This window comes from Sesamum indicum, linkage group LG13, assembly GCF_026168435.1.
Source record: "Sesamum indicum cultivar Baizhima isolate 11 linkage group LG13, ASM2616843v1, whole genome shotgun sequence".
Classification (NCBI taxonomy): Eukaryota; Viridiplantae; Streptophyta; class Magnoliopsida; order Lamiales; family Pedaliaceae; genus Sesamum; species Sesamum indicum.
Window position 1 is genome coordinate 15,258,159 of NC_142669.1, and position 17,801 is coordinate 15,275,959.

The 17,801-nt window shown below is 32.5% G+C and overlaps 2 protein-coding genes and 1 long non-coding RNA gene across 6 annotated transcripts; 1 reads left to right on the forward strand and 2 right to left on the reverse strand.

Annotated features, from left to right (window-relative positions):
* Positions 1–1,004: 1,004 nt before the first annotated feature.
* LOC148784557 (uncharacterized) lies at positions 1,005–2,932 on the forward strand. The gene is made up of 2 exons (XR_016063753.1): positions 1,005–1,352; positions 2,644–2,932. It is a non-coding gene; the product is annotated as an uncharacterized LOC148784557 (long non-coding RNA).
* A 2,076-nt stretch (positions 2,933–5,008) lies between these two features.
* LOC105176142 (protein DETOXIFICATION 1) lies at positions 5,009–8,064 on the reverse strand. Of its 2 annotated transcripts, XM_011098855.3 has the most exons (7): positions 7,567–8,064; positions 6,926–7,470; positions 6,714–6,800; positions 6,562–6,618; positions 6,226–6,464; positions 5,920–6,125; positions 5,009–5,241 (listed from the first exon to the last, which is right to left on the reverse strand). In XM_011098855.3, exons 1-7 carry the CDS (start codon positions 7,810–7,812, stop codon positions 5,185–5,187), a joined length of 1,437 nt encoding a protein of 478 aa, XP_011097157.1. In that variant the 5' UTR covers positions 7,813–8,064; the 3' UTR covers positions 5,009–5,184. The 2 variants fall into 2 exon arrangements, with proteins under 2 accessions (XP_011097157.1, XP_088733122.1); XM_088876996.1 differs by lacking the exons at positions 6,562–6,618; positions 6,714–6,800.
* Positions 8,065–10,690: 2,626 nt separating this feature from the next.
* Positions 10,691–13,946, reverse strand: LOC105176141 (protein DETOXIFICATION 1-like). 3 transcript variants are annotated; one of them, XM_088876993.1, is made up of 7 exons: positions 13,619–13,943; positions 12,822–13,366; positions 12,609–12,695; positions 12,470–12,526; positions 12,133–12,371; positions 11,827–12,032; positions 10,691–10,877 (listed from the first exon to the last, which is right to left on the reverse strand). In XM_088876993.1, exons 1-7 carry the CDS (start codon positions 13,706–13,708, stop codon positions 10,821–10,823), a joined length of 1,281 nt encoding a protein of 426 aa, XP_088733119.1. In that variant the 5' UTR covers positions 13,709–13,943; the 3' UTR covers positions 10,691–10,820. The 3 variants fall into 3 exon arrangements, with proteins under 3 accessions (XP_088733119.1, XP_011097156.2, XP_088733118.1); XM_011098854.3 differs by having other exon boundaries at positions 13,463–13,933; XM_088876992.1 differs by lacking the exon at positions 10,691–10,877 and having other exon boundaries at positions 11,794–12,032; positions 13,463–13,946.
* Positions 13,947–17,801: the final 3,855 nt, after the last annotated feature.

Sequence of the window (17,801 nt, forward strand, 5' to 3'; positions counted from 1 at the left end):
AAAGCAATACATGTCATAGTTATGGTATCAAAACATATTCTATCCTTATTTTATGGGATTAAAGAAATATTTTGCTCCCCATATTTCATCGTATTTTTTGACTGATTTTCAATGTGTTGATTGTGTTAGTGAAGAAAGCGGACTACAAATTGAATAAATGAGTGCAAGCTTCTATAAACAAAGTGTACAAAATGGAATTAATAACTTGGCAACGAGTTCAATTTTGGAGAGAACAATCAGCAGCTTGCCTTCCCTGCCAAAATTGATTACATACCTCTCACATGATTACTTTCCATCAAATATGACAACCAAACTTAATGGCTCTAAAAAAAAAATTACTATTGGCTACAATATTAGATTATGACTAAAAATTGTTGTAAAATAACTATTATTAACTACGGTAAATAAAATCGACGCAAAAAATCAGCATTTTCATTGTGAAAAAATAATTTACCAATGCAAACCAAGACCAACAACCATTGTGTGACCGTGATCAATAACTATTTGTTACGACTATTTGCTATTGACCATGACAATTAACTGTAATTAAATATTATAATTCTTTTAGTACGATAGGGCAAAAACTATTAAAAAATGTGAAGATTGAAAAGCTAAATTGGTGGGCAAGTTTTGGGAACTCGAAGCGAATAAGTGGCAAAATATAAAGACCAAAAGTACGTACGACAATTCCTAAAAAATCATTTGAACTAAATTATTAATAGTTTGATGAGGGGTAAAATGTAATGAAAGCTGTTAAACATTTGGAAGAGTGGAATATGTGGTCTTACCCATACATACGTCAATCTCAAAAATTACAAGCTTCCAGCTCCACAAATAATTAAGTTGATTCTGTCCCGCACCCAAATACTTGTAAGGTTCTTATTCTCAACTCTACTGCCGGGAATTTCAACCTTTTCTCTTGGATGCATACAGCAGATTCATGTATTATTATATTTGCCGCGCCCACAAATCTAATCTACCCATGTCTGTTTCAATGAGCGGATGCATCACCTTTTTCTTCCCATATCGTCAAAATTAACCCTTTTCATCATGTCAAATCTACCATACTTATAGAATTTTACAGCGCTAATAAAAGCCAAATTGCAGCTTCATTGGGGTTTGATTGATTCATACACATCCATTGCCAAAAAGAACAATGGGGGTGTAAGCTAAAAGCGCAGTTTTACACTATAAATAGAGGTGCTGCAAGAACCTCAACATCATACCAACTTATGCTCTCAAATCCTAGTTAGTTCTACTGTCTCCTCTCCTTTTCTACTATATCGTCTTCCGTTGATTTGCACCAAACAGTTGATCCAGTTGACCCGGTCCCGATTTCTGCAAAAGCTTCAGTTATTGTCACATACATGTTACTCAATTGTTTTCTGCTGATTACTGTTTGAGATTATTGTCTGAGTGGTGATTATAATAAACGTTTGTGTACGTGTGTTTCTCTCTGTGTGTATGTGTGGTATTCCTTGTCTTTGTTGTCTTATGTTGACTGAGATTATAGGGTGAGGTTGTACAGGTGATGGTTGACAGAAGAGAGAGAGCACAGATGATGAGTATACAAATTATCAGGAGTAGTGTGGACATGTATCTCAATCTTTGTGCTCTCTCTTCTTCTGTCATCACCTTGCTGCCCTTCATCCTATATATTCTCAGTTCCTGTCACCATCCGGACACATATATATCTTAGCCAAGAACAGCCATTGCATTGCTTAATTCTTTCTTTCGCCTGGAGTCGTTTTCTGCAAGTTTTGGATTTGCATTGATCTTCCGAATGTTACTTATTACACTCTTTTTCCATTTGAAATGATCCAAACTATTATAAGTACATATATAGATGACTGTTTAATTGTGTGTTAGGGGTGGAGAGTGGGGGGAGTGTTGTTGACAGAAGATAGAGAGCACAGATGATGAAGTGCCATCAAGTTTGCATCTCACTCCTTTGTGCTCTCTATTCTTCTGTCATCACTCCCTTTAAGTTGCTCCTAATTAATCCTAGAGTTCATCTTGTATTTGCAAAGACAACATTATATATATATAGTAGTAGAAGTGAGTTTGATAGAATGCAATTCAATCAAAGTACAATAAATTAAATAATAATTTGTTATGTAGTTTCTATATAATATATAGTAATAGGCAAAATAACAATCTTGGTCCTTTAACTTTAGTTTTTTATTACTTTCGGTTCTATAACTTACTCCATTTACATATTTTTTTTTACGAATTTAGTTCTGAACATCTTACATTTGTTTGTTTTTTACAAGTATAGTCTTGTATTGGCAAATTTGGTCCTCTTCATACAGTAATAGATCTCATTTATGGTCCTGTAACTATGAGTTGTCAGGATCAAAATTGTCAATACATGACTAAATTTGTCAAAAAAAGACCAAATGTGAAATGTCTAAAAAGAATAAGTCACAGGACCAAAAAATATACTAATAACCTAAAATTACAAGACGAAAAATATAATTTAACCTAATATATATTTTAAAGGTAATCAATCACATATATTGGATAGTTTGTGAAGTCTTCATATTCACAAGTGCTTTTGTGATCACCACCTCCCAAAATTGAAGCAGCGCCAAGGAAAAACAATTGTCTTATTGGTTTTTGTTATCTTCTTGTCTCCTGCAGATATGGTATTGTGCTTTGGCCCCTTGTGCCTGTTGGCTGCTTTATATTGCAACATGCAATTGCTTTTCCACATCTTTTTAAACCGGATGAATGGTGGAGGTTGTATGTTTTCTGTCTTTCTTGCCTCATCTACATAGCTGATCATATGTATTTTTCACCCGAAACACTTAATTTTTTCTGTAGAATATGGATAGGTTTATGTTTTCGTGCGGAAAGTAGATCATCTGTTACTAACATTTACAAATTTGTTGATAACAACAAAAAGTTGATTGGAAATTCACATCTATCATCTGATTGACCTATCGATTTATTGTAAGTCAAATAAATATTTTCGAACCAAACTATCTATATATATATAAGGTGAAGATGTTTGTACCTCTTCAGATGCATTAGGGTTTGGTCAGAAATTTAAGATTTATAAACAAATAAGTTACTTGGCACTATCAAAATTTAAAATTAATAGCATATGAGGAAGATGTAAGTACTATTTCAAACTTCAAAAATAAAAAAATAATAAAGAATAAATATTAAAAAATTTCAGATAAAAATTCTCAATTGTTATTCAATTAGAAGTCCTGTTGAAAATTTTAAAATGACTAACTTATGGTCCATTGAATTTATTATAATATTAATATCATATAATGGTTTTTATATTGTACTTTTACTCTCTTTTTTCTCTTTTTTTCATAATATAATGGAGGTTAAACAATACTAATAGTGCAATTTAAGTTTGAATTGCAATGACAATGTATGTTATCTAAAAAAAAAATAGTACTAATTTGATCAAAGTAAATAAATACTATGAGAAATAAATATACCATGTAAACACTGCCCTAAACAAATAATATCGTATATAAGAATGCATTTATACTACAAAAAGAAGAAAAGGGTATTGCCAGCTTTTTTAATTGGAACGATATTTGTAGCAACTTTGAAACAGAAAATAATTGTTGATGTCACGTTTTGCCAGAAAAAATTTGTAAGTTTGGAACGGCAAAATAGTTACAAAGACTGTTTCTAAATATACATATTCGTAAAGCCGTTACAAAAACTTGACCGTTACAATCTGGAATGGGTTTTGAAAATGTTATTAAAATTTGGAACGGATTCTCTTTTTTTGAAAGTTCACCGTTCCAAAATCTGGTTTAAAGGCCATTCCAAATATAATTCGTCGTGCCCATTGCAAACTCCGATATAAAATTTTTACTGCTACAAATTGGTTTTTGGAACGGCAGTTTTGACGTTGTAACGGTCACTGAAAAAATAGAACTTTCGTTCCAAGAATCGAATATAAAGCCGTTATAAAATATTATACATTTGAAAGGTCCACAAGCTGTTCCAATTATCTAATATTTTGTGAAATATTTAAATTTATAATATTTTATGAATAAGTTCTTAAAAAATAAAAATTAATATTTGAAACGGCAAAAATGTTTTTAAAAAAAAATATTATAAGAGCCGTTCCAAAATTTACAATATTTGGCGAATCTATTTTGGCAATGGCTCAAAATGTGGAGGAAAATTGAAATTTTGGAATGGCCGTTATATAAAGTCGTTCTAAATACCGCTCCTATTCGTTTTGCGAAAATTCTAAAAATTTTTTGGGGGAAATTAATTTTTTGGTGGGAATGTTAAATTTTGGAACAGTAGACAAATAAATTTTTATGTCCAATTGAATGGTGACAACTGTAAAATAATATATTAATTATTAATTATAATTTTTTTTCTATTTATATTTAGAATTTACTAAATTAATTCCAAGTTTAAATAGTTAATTTAATTGATATATTACATATATTTGGCCGTCAAACGAATGGCTGACAAGTGCCAAATTAAAGTGTTTCGACTAATCAAATCATGTTTCTTAGTCAAAGATTCAAGACAATCAGAAGGCTTTATGTGGAGCAACTGCATATGCTCTCCAATCAAATGAAGATAAATAATTTGATATTTATCTTTTTAAAAAATACGAATATTAAAGAGATTAAATTAACCAATCATGACTTGCCAAATATTTGATATATTTATCTCTTTAAATTAAATTATAAAAAGATAATATAAAAGGTCAAATGCATCACAATTCTACCTATTTGACACAGAGATAGAGAACGAAGACTGAAGTGAGCGAAAAAGGACAAATAATTCTCTTACACAGTTCCTCAAATTCGAGAATATTCAAAGACGTTCAAGGCGGAGATTGAGTTGTTCGTCGAAGGTGCGCCACAAATTACAGTTTTTAATTCGGGATTACAGGCGTTAAATCTTCAAATTAATGTCATAAATGTATATTTCAAATGTATTCTCAAAAAGATCCAAGTTGCAAATTCACTTCCAAATACTCAAATCCAAAGTCAAGATTATTGCATTTACTTCAAAATTATTGGCATAAGCCGTCGCATTAACGTTATAAAAATTTAAACCAAATGTATCAATCAAGTTATTTTTACAGGTTGAGAAAAGAAATAATAAAAATGGAGAACCTATTTCAGCTCCTATCATGGACCAGCCTATACCTTCCAACTTCTCTTAAATTTTTTTTCTTTAGTCATTTGCTTCGGATGATCCGCCCTCAGTTATCCTTTCCCTCGCTCTTGTTGCCTGCACAGATAAATAACAAAATCTCATCTTCAGTTTTATTAAAATTAGATTTGGTTGAACTCAAATATTATATAAAGGAAATTAGAATTGCTATTAGATTTGTTATAATTTGTTTGAAAACTAATAAATATTCTTGAAATAGAAAATAATTATGTAACTTTAGGCGGTGACATGAAAATTACTATTTTATTTATTTTTATTTCTTTTCTAAAAAAATATTTGAAAAATGTAGAAAAAAAATTCTAAAAAAACGTTTCAAAATTTTAGAAATTCTAAAAACGTTATAAAATTATAATTCATAATTCAAAAATGATATTTTTATCAGTCCATCATAAAAATTTGAGGAAAACCTAATGAATGATAACGGAATGAGCTCGTTGTTAGATGACGATTGTATTTCTAGTTTTCTAAACAACGAAAAAGTATTTATAATTTTGTCAAATTTTATGAAAGTGGCGGTAATTTACCTAATCATATAATGAACGTAATATACTTACCGTATAATCAATCATACTTCGAGGAAATATGATTAATTTGGTATAATTAAATCTGATTCGGATAAAATTAATTTGAGGAAAGAAATTATTGTGTTATTTTCTAATTACTTGAATTCTCACAAGATTGATAGTATTCTTTCACCCCTTTCATTAGCAAGTAATATCAGGCCAGGAAATGAACCTGCTTTTGCCAATCTGTGCAGCCTGTTATGACTGATAGAATGGCTGATTGTAAGATCGAACCAATAACTATTCCAATCCAAAATCCCTTTGCTTTTAAGTGCTCAACGAAGCCAAGCAGTAGAGCCACTGGAATTCCCACGAGGTAAAATGCCCCTAAGTTCACATAAGCACCAATATGTTGCCACCCACTCCCTCTTGCAACTCCTGTTGCACATCAGCAAAGCAAAACGCACACAATTTGCTCAAACAAAACTGAAAACTCGGCAGATGAAATAAGGCATGGAAACGCATGCGTTGAACGAACCGGAGATAGCTGCTTGTAGGCTGTCTGTGACCGTGGAGGCGCATATAAGAGGAGTCATTACAGCGACGTAATTCACGACTTGCTTCTCGTTGCTATAAGCCCGGCCCAATATGTGACGACAGGAGAACAGGACTATGCTTGTGCTGATAGTTTCTATGATGGAAAGAAAGATGACGGCCAAAACTGCCCTCCGGGCCTTGTGTGGGTTTCCAGCGCCTAGTTCGTTTGATACTCGAGTGCTGCACGTTAATGAAATGAGCCACGCATACGCGAGTGCCGCAAGAGGTATTAAAACAGTTATGTTGATTGTAAATTATGGAGAAGGGAAAAACAGACCTTGCTGCAGCTCCAAACCCATATGAAATAGTTAAGTGCAGTGTCGAAATTGTTAGGCTGATGAGTGAAAAATAAGGTTTAAGATCATATCTCTAGTTATAAAATCATTTTTAACAATGAAGCATATAGTTAAAATCAAGAATTTCGCATACCATATTGCTAGCACCGATGTTTCAAGTTCTGGATTTGGCAAAAGACCAGAGAGCAGAACAAGTATCTCTAGCGACCACCATTTAAGGCTACGGTCATAAACACATACCCGGAAATACAACTTTAGGGAGCATAATGACCATTAGAAAGGAAGAAAACAAACGAAAAGGAAAAAAATAAGGATAGAACGAGATCAAAGAAGTGAAAATACTACCAAACCATGACTGCAGATGGAAGCGCCAAGCGAAAGAACGGACGCATAGCACGGAAAGCATCAACCGAGAATACCAATCTTGTATATTTGCAAGATGTAGAGAATTTGATATATAACACCAGCACAATCACATATAACCAATTGGATATAGAAGTAGCTACGGCTGCACCGGTGCTTCCCATGTGCAACCTATATATGAGAGCCCAACTTGTTGGAACGTGGCAACATAGCACAACAAAGGAGCTCAGGAGCATAGGCAAAATCAAGCTCTGAGTCTGCAAGTATCGTATAAGAGGCTTCGAAATTGCACCCCCGAATAGTGCAGGAATGAGCCACAAAGAGTACTTTTGTGCTTCAAGGGCGACCAAAGGATCTTGTCTCATCAACACAAGCAGTTTCTCCATGAACAACCACAGAACACACACAGGGATGCAAACCAGAGCTAGTGAAAATATCGCGCTATATGTATAGATTCTGAGCTTGTCGTATTGCTTCGCTCCATAAGCCTGCCCACAAAGTGTTTCCAGGCCGCAAACCAGCCCTGACTATCAAAACCACAGAAGGAAACAGGGGAAAAGGTTATAGAAACAATAACACCAAATTCAGTTCTTTTTTATGAGCTAATGGCGAAAATGACTTACAAGAAGACTGAAGCCGGTGACGTTAGTTAAAGAAGTAGCGATGGCGACACTCGACAGCGTCAGCTGACCGAGGTGTCCCACCATAATTACTGATACAACTTGCAGCAGATACTGCAAAACTGAGACAGTTACCATTGGTGCTGCTATGTAACTCACCCTCTTCAGCTCTTGCACCAAATCACCCCATTTTGTGTTCCATGTTTCTGCTTCTCTCTCAGTCGACTCCCTTCCGAAATCTTCTTCCATTGTTATCAATCTACTCTACGCAGAATAGCAAGAAGCTTAGCTCATCTGGGCTGCAGTCTTTACTTATAAAACAGGTTGCTGAGAGAATTTAACTGGCAATTTGCTGCACAAAGTGGGCTACTAATATCTGATCAAGATTGTGCCTAATGCCTATGTATGGATTCGGTTTGCGTTAAGCGTCTATATTGTAAACACTCATTGAGGGCATGTGCTTACATTTACTCTATATTAAATACTTTTCGTGTTACTCATATATAAAGAAGTTTGAAGGAGTCAAGTTGGAGGAGATAAAAAAGAGAGGGAGAAGCAATAGATGTAGAGGAGGAAGAAAAAAGATGGCCAAGTTTTTTGTCATTTTTTGTATTACATGGGGTGAATGCGCAATTTACCCTCATCCGATATTGAAAACCAACGAATTACTTCCCATTAAAAAATAAATAGTAATTTATCCCCATGTGTTTAAGGTACATTGTTTCATTTTTTAAAACATAGGATAATAAATTGCTACATTTTTAAAAACACAGGACAGTAAATTGCTATATTATTTTTCATAAGGGATATTATTCTATTTTCCATAACACAAATAGATAATTTGCAATTTACCCTATTTTATATGGTTAATTTAGTCAATGTATTGTACTTTTGTCTTATATTTACGGATTAAATGCAACAGAAAGTATAATTGGTGAAAAAAAATTCTGAAAAAAAAACAAAAAACAAAAAAAATTACGACTTCTTCTAAAGTTTGGCATAATTACGAATACCCCTTGTTATTTAAAAAATTATAAATACCTCTGTTATGTTTGATGAAATTATGTAATTTTTATGTAGAAGTATAAAATTATCGACTTTGCCTTTGTATTTTTTTTTTAAAAAAATAAAAGTTTGTAAAATAAATCCAATGGGATGGATGAAAAAATTTGAAAAATTATAAAAAGAAAAATTCACTTAGTCTATAAAAATATTCAGAAAAGTTTTAAAAAATAAATAAAATTATAATTCTTAATCCACAAGGGTATTTTGGTCAGTTCACTATTAAAAATGAAAGGAAACCTAACAAAAATTAATGAATTGGGCTAATTGTTAGATAACTATTAAAATCAAGGGGTATTAACAATTTTTCAAACAACAAGAAATAATATAATTATGTCAAATTTCACGAGAGATCGTGTAATTTATAAAAAATGAAAAAAAAAAAGACAACACGATCTCTAAATTTAGAAAAGAAAACAAGAAAAGATATACTGATCCGAAGCAAGAGGCAATGGCTTCTTTTCCAAAAGTTTAGGGTTCAAGTTGTTATTTTTATTTATTTATTTCCTAAGAAAGTCTATGCCTATTAGTATTTTCACATATTTGGTCGTATATTTTGGTTACCAAAGAGTATATAATCCATCTTATCTTTCCTTTTCCTGAAGAACTCAACTATGTTTGTACTCTTCATTCACAGAGATTTGTATTTTTTGTCTGACCAACTCAGTCTGCTCATCAAGCTTTAAGTGCATCCCACAGATTATCTGATAATAATATATTGTATTATTATACAAATAAATCAAGAATTGAGCTAAACCATACAAATTATTAGTAATCTTGGAAGAACGTATCTTGCACAGTCTACGGGTTACCACAATTATGTTTTCACTTATGTGCTTGTTTCTTCTTCCTGTTGATAAGACAAAATCTAGTCAATTATGTCAGGCCCAACGCTGTTGGATGTCAGAATTTCTCCAGGTCCATCAAATTTATTTTAATATTTAACTATAGACGATTTATTGAAAAAGTATATTTGATAGATATTTGAATTGCCCGTTGTACTCTTTTTTTAATAACCATTGACTTTTAATTATTAAAAAGGAGTGGTATTAATTTCAAATAATTTAAAATATAATTTATTTATATATAATTATATATATACCATACATACATCATATAATATATATGTAGACGCAGGCAGACCGTCGCTTATATGGGCGGTAAATTAGACTTTATAAAATGATGTTAGAAAGTGTTAAAAAAAAAATGTACTCGTATTTTAGGCTTGTGACATGCACTCTTCATTATTTTTTAAAGAAAAGCGGGTATTTTGCTGTCTTTTTTAAAATACAAGGATGTTTGCCTATAAAAATAATATAAGGAGATTTCACGCTATTTTTACGAAACACATGTTGTGTTATGCAATTTATCCTAATTTTTAATTTCTAAACAATCTGTATTATTATTATTTTTTTTTTCTGTGTGTCGTCACACGAAGACTACATAAAATATCGTGCTTCTCATATTTCACAAAGGAAACAACGTGCGTCAACACTTTTCTGTTTAAGGTTCTTCTAAGACATGTCGGGAAAATGGTAATGCTTATAATTTCTATTCAGAATATTTGTGCCCGTGCTTTTAGTGCTGATCTCAACCATTTCAAGAAAACAGAATCTAATGAGGAAAAATTGGGTTCCGGAGAATTTTTTTTGTCCCCAAAAATCATGTTAATTTGTTCAAAAAATGTACCATCTATTCTAAATTCTTGATAGTGTAATTTGTCAAAAGATTAAAGATCATTATTCTCTCGCACACTTCAAATATGATGTATCAATAATTAATAGCGAAGCTAAGAACTGTCGAGCCTTACATATTGGCCGACAAGGATTGGACTTGGCCTATCATTAAAAAAAAAAGAAGTAAAACTCATCTTAATTTGTATACGAATAATTGCTCTTATTTATTATGAATTTATGTACTGCGATTTTGACCAATTTGCTTCTTTTGTTAGTTTGTAATTTATTTTCATTTATGAGATAAAATAAATTTTAGTTTCTTCGAATCAGTTTTTAATTATTTATTATATCATTATATGCACACAATGACAACGTATCACAACGGACAATAGAGACTGAAAAAAGCACACTACAATCAACATCAAATTATTTTTACAGGTCGAGAAAAGAAAAAGAGAAAAATGGAGGGCCTACTCTTAGACCATATCCTACCTTCAAGTTTTTTTAAATTGTTTTTCTTTAATCATTTGCTTCTGATGATCCGCCCCCAGATATCCTTTCCCTCGCTTTAATAGCCTGCACGAATAAATAATAACATCTCACCTTCTGACGGGTCGGGTCAAATTTAAACATGATGTGGTTGAGGTTTTTATAAAGGGATAAAACTGAAAATTTTACCTACTGTATAATTATACATCAGGCGAAACATAGTTTTCGAAGGAGATCTTTTTTGCAAGAAGAAATGGTCGCTATCAATGAATAGTGGTTGGCTTAAAAAATTAATATTTTTAATATTTATAGTAAGGTTCGAAGTTATATTGTGTGGTGGGTTGCATTTGTTTAACATGTGCCTCATATATGTTAAATTATTTTTTTATAAGCTCCTACATCTTAGAAAATATTTTAGGAGCTTGTAAGATTTTAGATATTATTTTAAAAATAAAATCCTAAAGTGTTTGGTAAAATAAAATATTAAAGCTTATAAAATGTTATGGTTGTTTGCCATAATAAGATGTTTTTTATTGGTAAAATAACCAAAATAAATGAAGATGGTACCATTAGAATCAAATAAGTTGTTAATTTTGACATATTTTGTATTTAAATATTTTTAAAATACTTTCATAATTGTAAACATTATATTAACTCCAAATAAAAATTTAATAGATAATCTTTTTAAAATAATAAACAATGACAAATTATTACATAAATTTTGAATAAAAATCATATATATATATATACATATACATTCATTCTAGTCGAATATGAATATAAATATATAATTGAATATTCTCATTGTTAGCGCAATAACTATTTTGAGTCATATAATTTATGATTTTTTAAATTTAAATTTTCTCAGTAAATAAAATATCCATAGCAATCTTATTTTTGTTTTACTGTAAACTTATAAGCTCACGAATATCTTATAAATTTAGATTAAAGAAGTTATTGTGTTGATCATCTCACAAGATTGGTAGTGTTATTGTACCCCTTCCATTAGCAAGTAATATCAAGCAAGGAAATGAACCTGCTTTTGCCAATCTGTGAAGCCTGTTATGACTGATAGAATGGCTGATTGCAAGATGGAACCAATCACTATTCCAATCCAAAATCCCTTTGCTTTTAAGTGAACAACGAAGCCAAGCAGTACAGCCACTGGAATTCCCACTAGGTAAAATGCCCCTAAGTTCACATAAGCACCAATATGTTGCCACCCACTCCCTCTTGCAATTCCTGATGCATATCAGCAAAGCAAAACACAAACACTTTGCTCAAACAAAACTGAAAATTCGGCAGATGAAATAAGGTAGGGAAACGTATGTGTTTTACGAACCGGAGATAGCTGCTTGTAGGCTGTCTGTGACCGTGGAGGCGCATATAAGAGGAGTCATTACAGCGACGTAATTCACGACTTGCTTCTCGTTGCTATAAGCCCGGCCCAAAATGTGACGACAGGAGAACAGGACTATGCTTGTGCTGATAAGTTCTGTGATTGAAAGAAACATGACGGCCAAAACTGCTGTCCGGGCCTTGTGTGGGTTTCCAGCGCCAAGTTCGTTTGATACCCGAGTGCTGCACGTTAACGAAATGAGCCACGTAGACATGAGTGCCCCGAGGGGTATTGAAATAGTTATTGCTGATTGTAAGTTATGGAGAAGGGAAAAACAGACCTTGCTGCAGCTCCGAGCCCGTATGAAATAGTAAAGTGCAGTGTGGAAATTGTTAGGCTGATGATTGACAAATAAGGTTCTGGTTATAAAATCATTTTTAATGATGAACTATATAGTTAAAATCAAGAACTTGGCATACCATATTGATAGCACTGATGTTTCAAGTTCTGGATTTGGTAAAAGACCAGAGAGCAGAACAAGTACCTCGAGCGACCACCATTTCAGGCTACCATCACAATACACATACACAGAAAGACAAATTTAGGGAGCATAACGGACCGGTAGAAAGCAAGAAGTAAGACTAAAAGGAAAAGATAAGGATGGAAAGTGATCAAAGAAGTGAAAAGACTACCAAACCATGACTGCAGATGGAAGCGCCAAGCGGAAGAACCGCCGCATAGCACGAAAAGCATCAACGGAGAATGCCAATCTTGTATGTTTGCAAGATGAAGAGAATTTGATATATAACGCCAGCACAATCACATATATCCAATTTGATATACAGGTAGCTATTGCTGCACCCTTGCTTCCCATGTGCGACATATATATGAGAGCCCAACTCGTCAGAACGTGGCAACATAGCACAACAAACGAGCTTACGAGCATAGGCAAAATCAAGCTCTGAGTCTGCAAGTATCGTACTAGAGGCTTTGAAATTGCAGCCCCGAATAGAGCAGGAATGAGCCACAGAGAGTACTTTTGTGCTTCAAGCGCGACCGAAAGGTCTTGTCTCATCAACACAAGCAGTTTCTCCATGAACAGCCACAGAACACACACAGGGATGCAAACCAGAGCTAGTGAAAATATTGCGCTGTATGTATAGATTCCGAGCTTGTAGTATTGCTTCGCTCCATAAGCCTGCCCGCAAAGCGTTTCCAGGCCGCCAGCCAGCCCCGACTACCAAAACCACAGAAGGAAACAGGGGAAAAGGTTACAGAAACAATACCACCAAATTCAATTCTTTTTGATGAGCTAATGGCGAAAACGACTTACAAGAAGACTGAAGCCGGTGATGTTAGTTAAAGAAGTAGCAATGGCAACACTCGACAGGGTGAGCTGACCGAGGTGTCCCACCATAATTACTGATACAACTTGCAGCAGATACTGCAAAACTGAGACAGTTATCATCGGTGCTGCGATGTAACTCACCTTCTTCAGCTCTTGCACCAAATCAGGCAATTTTGTGTTCCATGTGGCTGCTTCTCTGTCCGTCAACTCCCTCCCGGGATCTTCTTGCATCGTTTTCTACCACTCTACAGAAAATAGCAAGCTTATCTTAATTGTGGTTGAATATCATCGACTGCGCTGGGCTGCAGCGTTTTTACTTATAAAACAGGTTGACGAGAAACTTTATCTGGAAATTCGCTGAACAAAGTGGGCTAGTAATATATCAAGATTGTGTAGATTATATAACCAATTGAGCCTATTAATGGCTACGAAAGGCTTCAATTTAAAGAACTCAATTACGTTCTTTTGTATTTGTTTGGCTGACCAGCTCATACCTACTTACCAAGATTATGTTCCATCCGACAGATTCTCCTGACAATAGACTTATCTATATATATATATATATACAGATCAATAGCAATAACAAAAGAAACTTTTCTTGGACAATGGGCCTCCCGTCCCTCGTAAAATAATAGTAATCTCAATCTTAATCTGCACTTGTGCTATAGTTAAGAAAAATTGGCGAAATTATAGAATAGGAGTTTCAATATATTTAGATTCATGTTTTATGTGATCTTTAAAATAATTTTAAAATTTGAAAATTCGACATATTTAGTCCAATATTTTACGAAATTCTTAAAATTATTTCAAAATTGAGAAAACCCAATAGATTTGGTCCCATAAATCTCATAAAGCAGGTAACCAAATTGTGTCGAGTTTTCTCAATTTTGGGACTATTTTAAAAATTTCAAAAAGTAGAACACTGGATTGTTTGTTTTTATTCTGAAACCCCAATTTCCAATTGTCAAACTATTTGAGATAGTAATCTTGTTTGTTTTGGCCATTGTGAATGGGAAATACAGTTCCAAACAATAGTGAAATGTCATTTTCAATATAATTATTCCTATTTTTGGTACCAATAAATTATGCCCCGTCCCACTTCCACATCGCATTTATTATTATGAATCCATAAAAGTGATCGAATAGCTTCTTCTTCTCTCTTATAACCCAAGTCCCAACTAGATGACCAAAGTCTTCCTATAGCTGTACGCTTTACTGAACTTATCCAAGTCAAAGAATTCACCCCGTCTGCGTTCGCCACCTGGAACTACTTTGCACCTCGGCGATGGTGGCGCCTCCTTCTCCGAGGACTTTTAAGGCTTGTTTATACTCATCTACAGAAATCTTTCCATGGACTCTGGCGTCAAATTTTTCAACAAGCAGGATTGTGTAAGATCTGCAAAAAGGGATTTCAGAGAGACCAAAATTGACAATTACACTAAAGAGGACACAATCTGCTATGAAAACTTAGGCAAAAGAGCAAATAGGAAGCTGTAAGAAAGAAAGAGTGAGAGAGAGATAGATTACGGGTGGGGGAGGGGCTGTCCTGTAATGAGAAGAGTAAATACATGACAAGATATTATATTTTTCATGGTAAGTCGGAACGAGGAGGAGAGAGAAAGTATAGGTAAGTCGGAGGGTGTTTTGTAATAAGAAGAGTAAGTGCATGACAAGACATAATGTATTGTCATGTGTACTTTTGAAGAAAAGAGTTACATATATATCTATATATATATATAGAGAGAGAGAGAGAGAGTAGGGGTAAGTTGGGGGATGTTTTGTAATGAGAAGAGTAAATACATGACAAGGCATTATGTCTTGTCATGTATATTTTTGAAAAAAATAATTTATTTTAAAATATAAATTTTAAAAAATTATATCTACACAATATCTATATATTTACTATTACAAAATTTAAATTCGAACAAATTCTAAATTCTCACGTCTATAAATCTGTGTTGAAGATATACAATCCAAACATATTTTTAATTTCTCACACAAAAATCAATAAAAAATTTATATCTCATTAAAAATGATGAAAAATAAAATATAAACAAACCCCAAACTCATGTGATCGAATTTACTTAATTTTAAGACTATTTTGAAAATTACGTAATCACAAAACTAAAAAGTATTGAATCGTCAATCTTATGGAACTAAAAGAATAACTTTACCTAACAAAATTAGTGTTCTTGTCCTTTGATATATGGTAAGCTTTTGGACAAACAGTTTACCATTTTACCACAATTATGATTTCCTTGGATGCTTCTTCCTTTTTCCCATTGATAAAGAAAGATCCCAAATATAGGTTTAATGCGTTATTTTGTTATTAGTATCTAATTTCTGACCTTATACCATTCTAATGTATAGATTATTTTCTATATTAGTCCTTTGAGTTAATTTCTAGGAAAAATTTGTTCCATATAGATAAGGGTGATTAAAAAAAATTTAAAACCATTGCAACCAAATCAAAATAAATTATTTTTTATAATTTATTTTTCAAATCATAATTCTAAATTTATAGTAAAATCGCACTGCACTATTAGTTTGATTTTAATTTAGAATTTAAAAAAAAATATCAAAAATATTTTTTGTATGTACATAACCGATCCTTGGTCTTTATCGGATTAAGTGTTTCTATATTGCTTAAAAGTCTTTGTGGCACTGTGATTAAAAGCCTTTGTGACATTTTCTGGTAGTTCAGTGGTTAAAAGTCTTTATGGCTTGCCTTGGTGGCTCTGTGAATAAGTAACCGTGACATTCTGGGATTGTTGGCCTTTGGCCTTAGTGGCCTTTTGGATCTTGGCTGTCGGAGCCTATTTTACGGTTTTTGTTATATGCATTCTTTGTCATCAGTTCTGCCATTCTTAGGTTTAAGTTTGGTTTTATTTTTTATATTTGTAAGCTTGTAATAAATCTGTATAAGTGTTTCTTCGACCCGTAGAAATCTGTAATCATTTGATTCTATTTGTATATTCTCTGGAGCTGGTGACTGATCCATACCCAACAGTTTTAATATCTTATTTTTGTTATAAGTACTCAAACTGCGAAACTGCATGAAATTGTACAATACCACACCTTTAATTGTAATTTAAAAGGGCAATTTGAAAAACTATTTCATAAAATTGCTAATTGCAATTCGATTTGAAATTTTTTTAAAAAAATTGAAAAAATAACTTTAAAAATCGAAAAAACACCGTAAGCACCCCTACATATTGAGTACTTTAAGTTAATTCTTGATGGAAAATTAAAAGCAAAATTGTTAACATGGTGTGGAATTTACAAATAAAATAATTGAGCAAAGCAGTTAAGCTCATTTAATTTCATAAAATAGAGTACTAATTAAGATACAACTATGATATTTTTTCACATATTTAAATTGCATCATGAATTCGAGTTTTGTGAATATATATATATATATATATAGTCTTCTTTAATAGTGAAATATTGTTTGTTTGTTTGTTCTGAATTTATTGATTGATTTTGAAATAATATGTATTGAATATTATAATATATTGATTGATTTAAAAATATTGACGTATATTTTTTATTGATTTATAAATTTCATTTCTCCTTTCTTCCAAATCCAAATCCCTTTGGAATCCTTAAAATCAGAAATGATTCTGAACGCCAGAATCGAAATCTGATTCCATCCCCATTTTCTTTCCAACAGATTCAAATTTTTTAAAGTTGAACATTGAATAATTGATCTTGTAGTCTCCTACACGACATCTGCAAAAATTGGAATTATTCGAGATCAATAATTTAAAATATTTAATTTTACGCAATTAAATAAAAAGTACGGTCTCACCCCAAAATAAAGACTATTCTTCTTATTATTCTCCGCAGGATGCGGATTATTGAACGGTGGATGCTATAATTTCCAAACCAAATGTCGATCTCCTTCTATATTTGCACGACAAAAGAAAATCGGGATTTGTATGATCGTAAATTGCATCACATATAAAATTTGTTATAATGATAAATATTTTTTTATTTTATTAAAAATTATAATTATTCCACCGGAAAAATGTGAAAGTACAATAATACCTTCCGATTATATAAGGATAATTACACTTACACCCCCACACATGTTGTCTTTTTGTACAAACTACTCATGTCTTTTAAAAATTTACAGAAACCACCATTTACAGCCTTTTTTGAGTAAATGAAAAACCCATATGTTATTGGGGGAGGACGGCGTATTTGAGAATTTCATGGACACAAAAATTCACATAGAAAATTCTGCAATTGTGTAGACATTGTAGGTGGGTATGACTGTTTGTGTAGAAGATCTAGTATTCTTATACCTAAGTTGTGAAGA

Excerpts from the sequence above, each read along its gene's own strand:
- LOC105176142 (XM_011098855.3), bottom strand. The coding sequence starts at position 7,812 with ATGGAAGAAGATTTCGGAAGGGAGTCGACTGAGAGAGAAGCAGAAACA. Across the intron at positions 6,465-6,561 it reads GGGTTTGGAGCTGCAGCAAG|CACTCGAGTATCAAACGAAC; the intron begins GTCTGTTTTTCC and ends ATTAACGTGCAG. Across the intron at positions 5,242-5,919 it reads GCACAGATTGGCAAAAGCAG|GCAACAAGAGCGAGGGAAAG; the intron begins GTTCATTTCCTG and ends TTATCTGTGCAG.
- LOC105176141 (XM_011098854.3), bottom strand. The coding sequence starts at position 13,708 with ATGCAAGAAGATCCCGGGAGGGAGTTGACGGACAGAGAAGCAGCCACA. Across the intron at positions 13,367-13,462 it reads TCACCGGCTTCAGTCTTCTT|TCGGGGCTGGCTGGCGGCCT; the intron begins GTAAGTCGTTTT and ends TGGTTTTGGTAG. Across the intron at positions 12,696-12,821 it reads CCATCTGCAGTCATGGTTTG|CCTGAAATGGTGGTCGCTCG; the intron begins GTAGTCTTTTCA and ends TTGTGATGGTAG.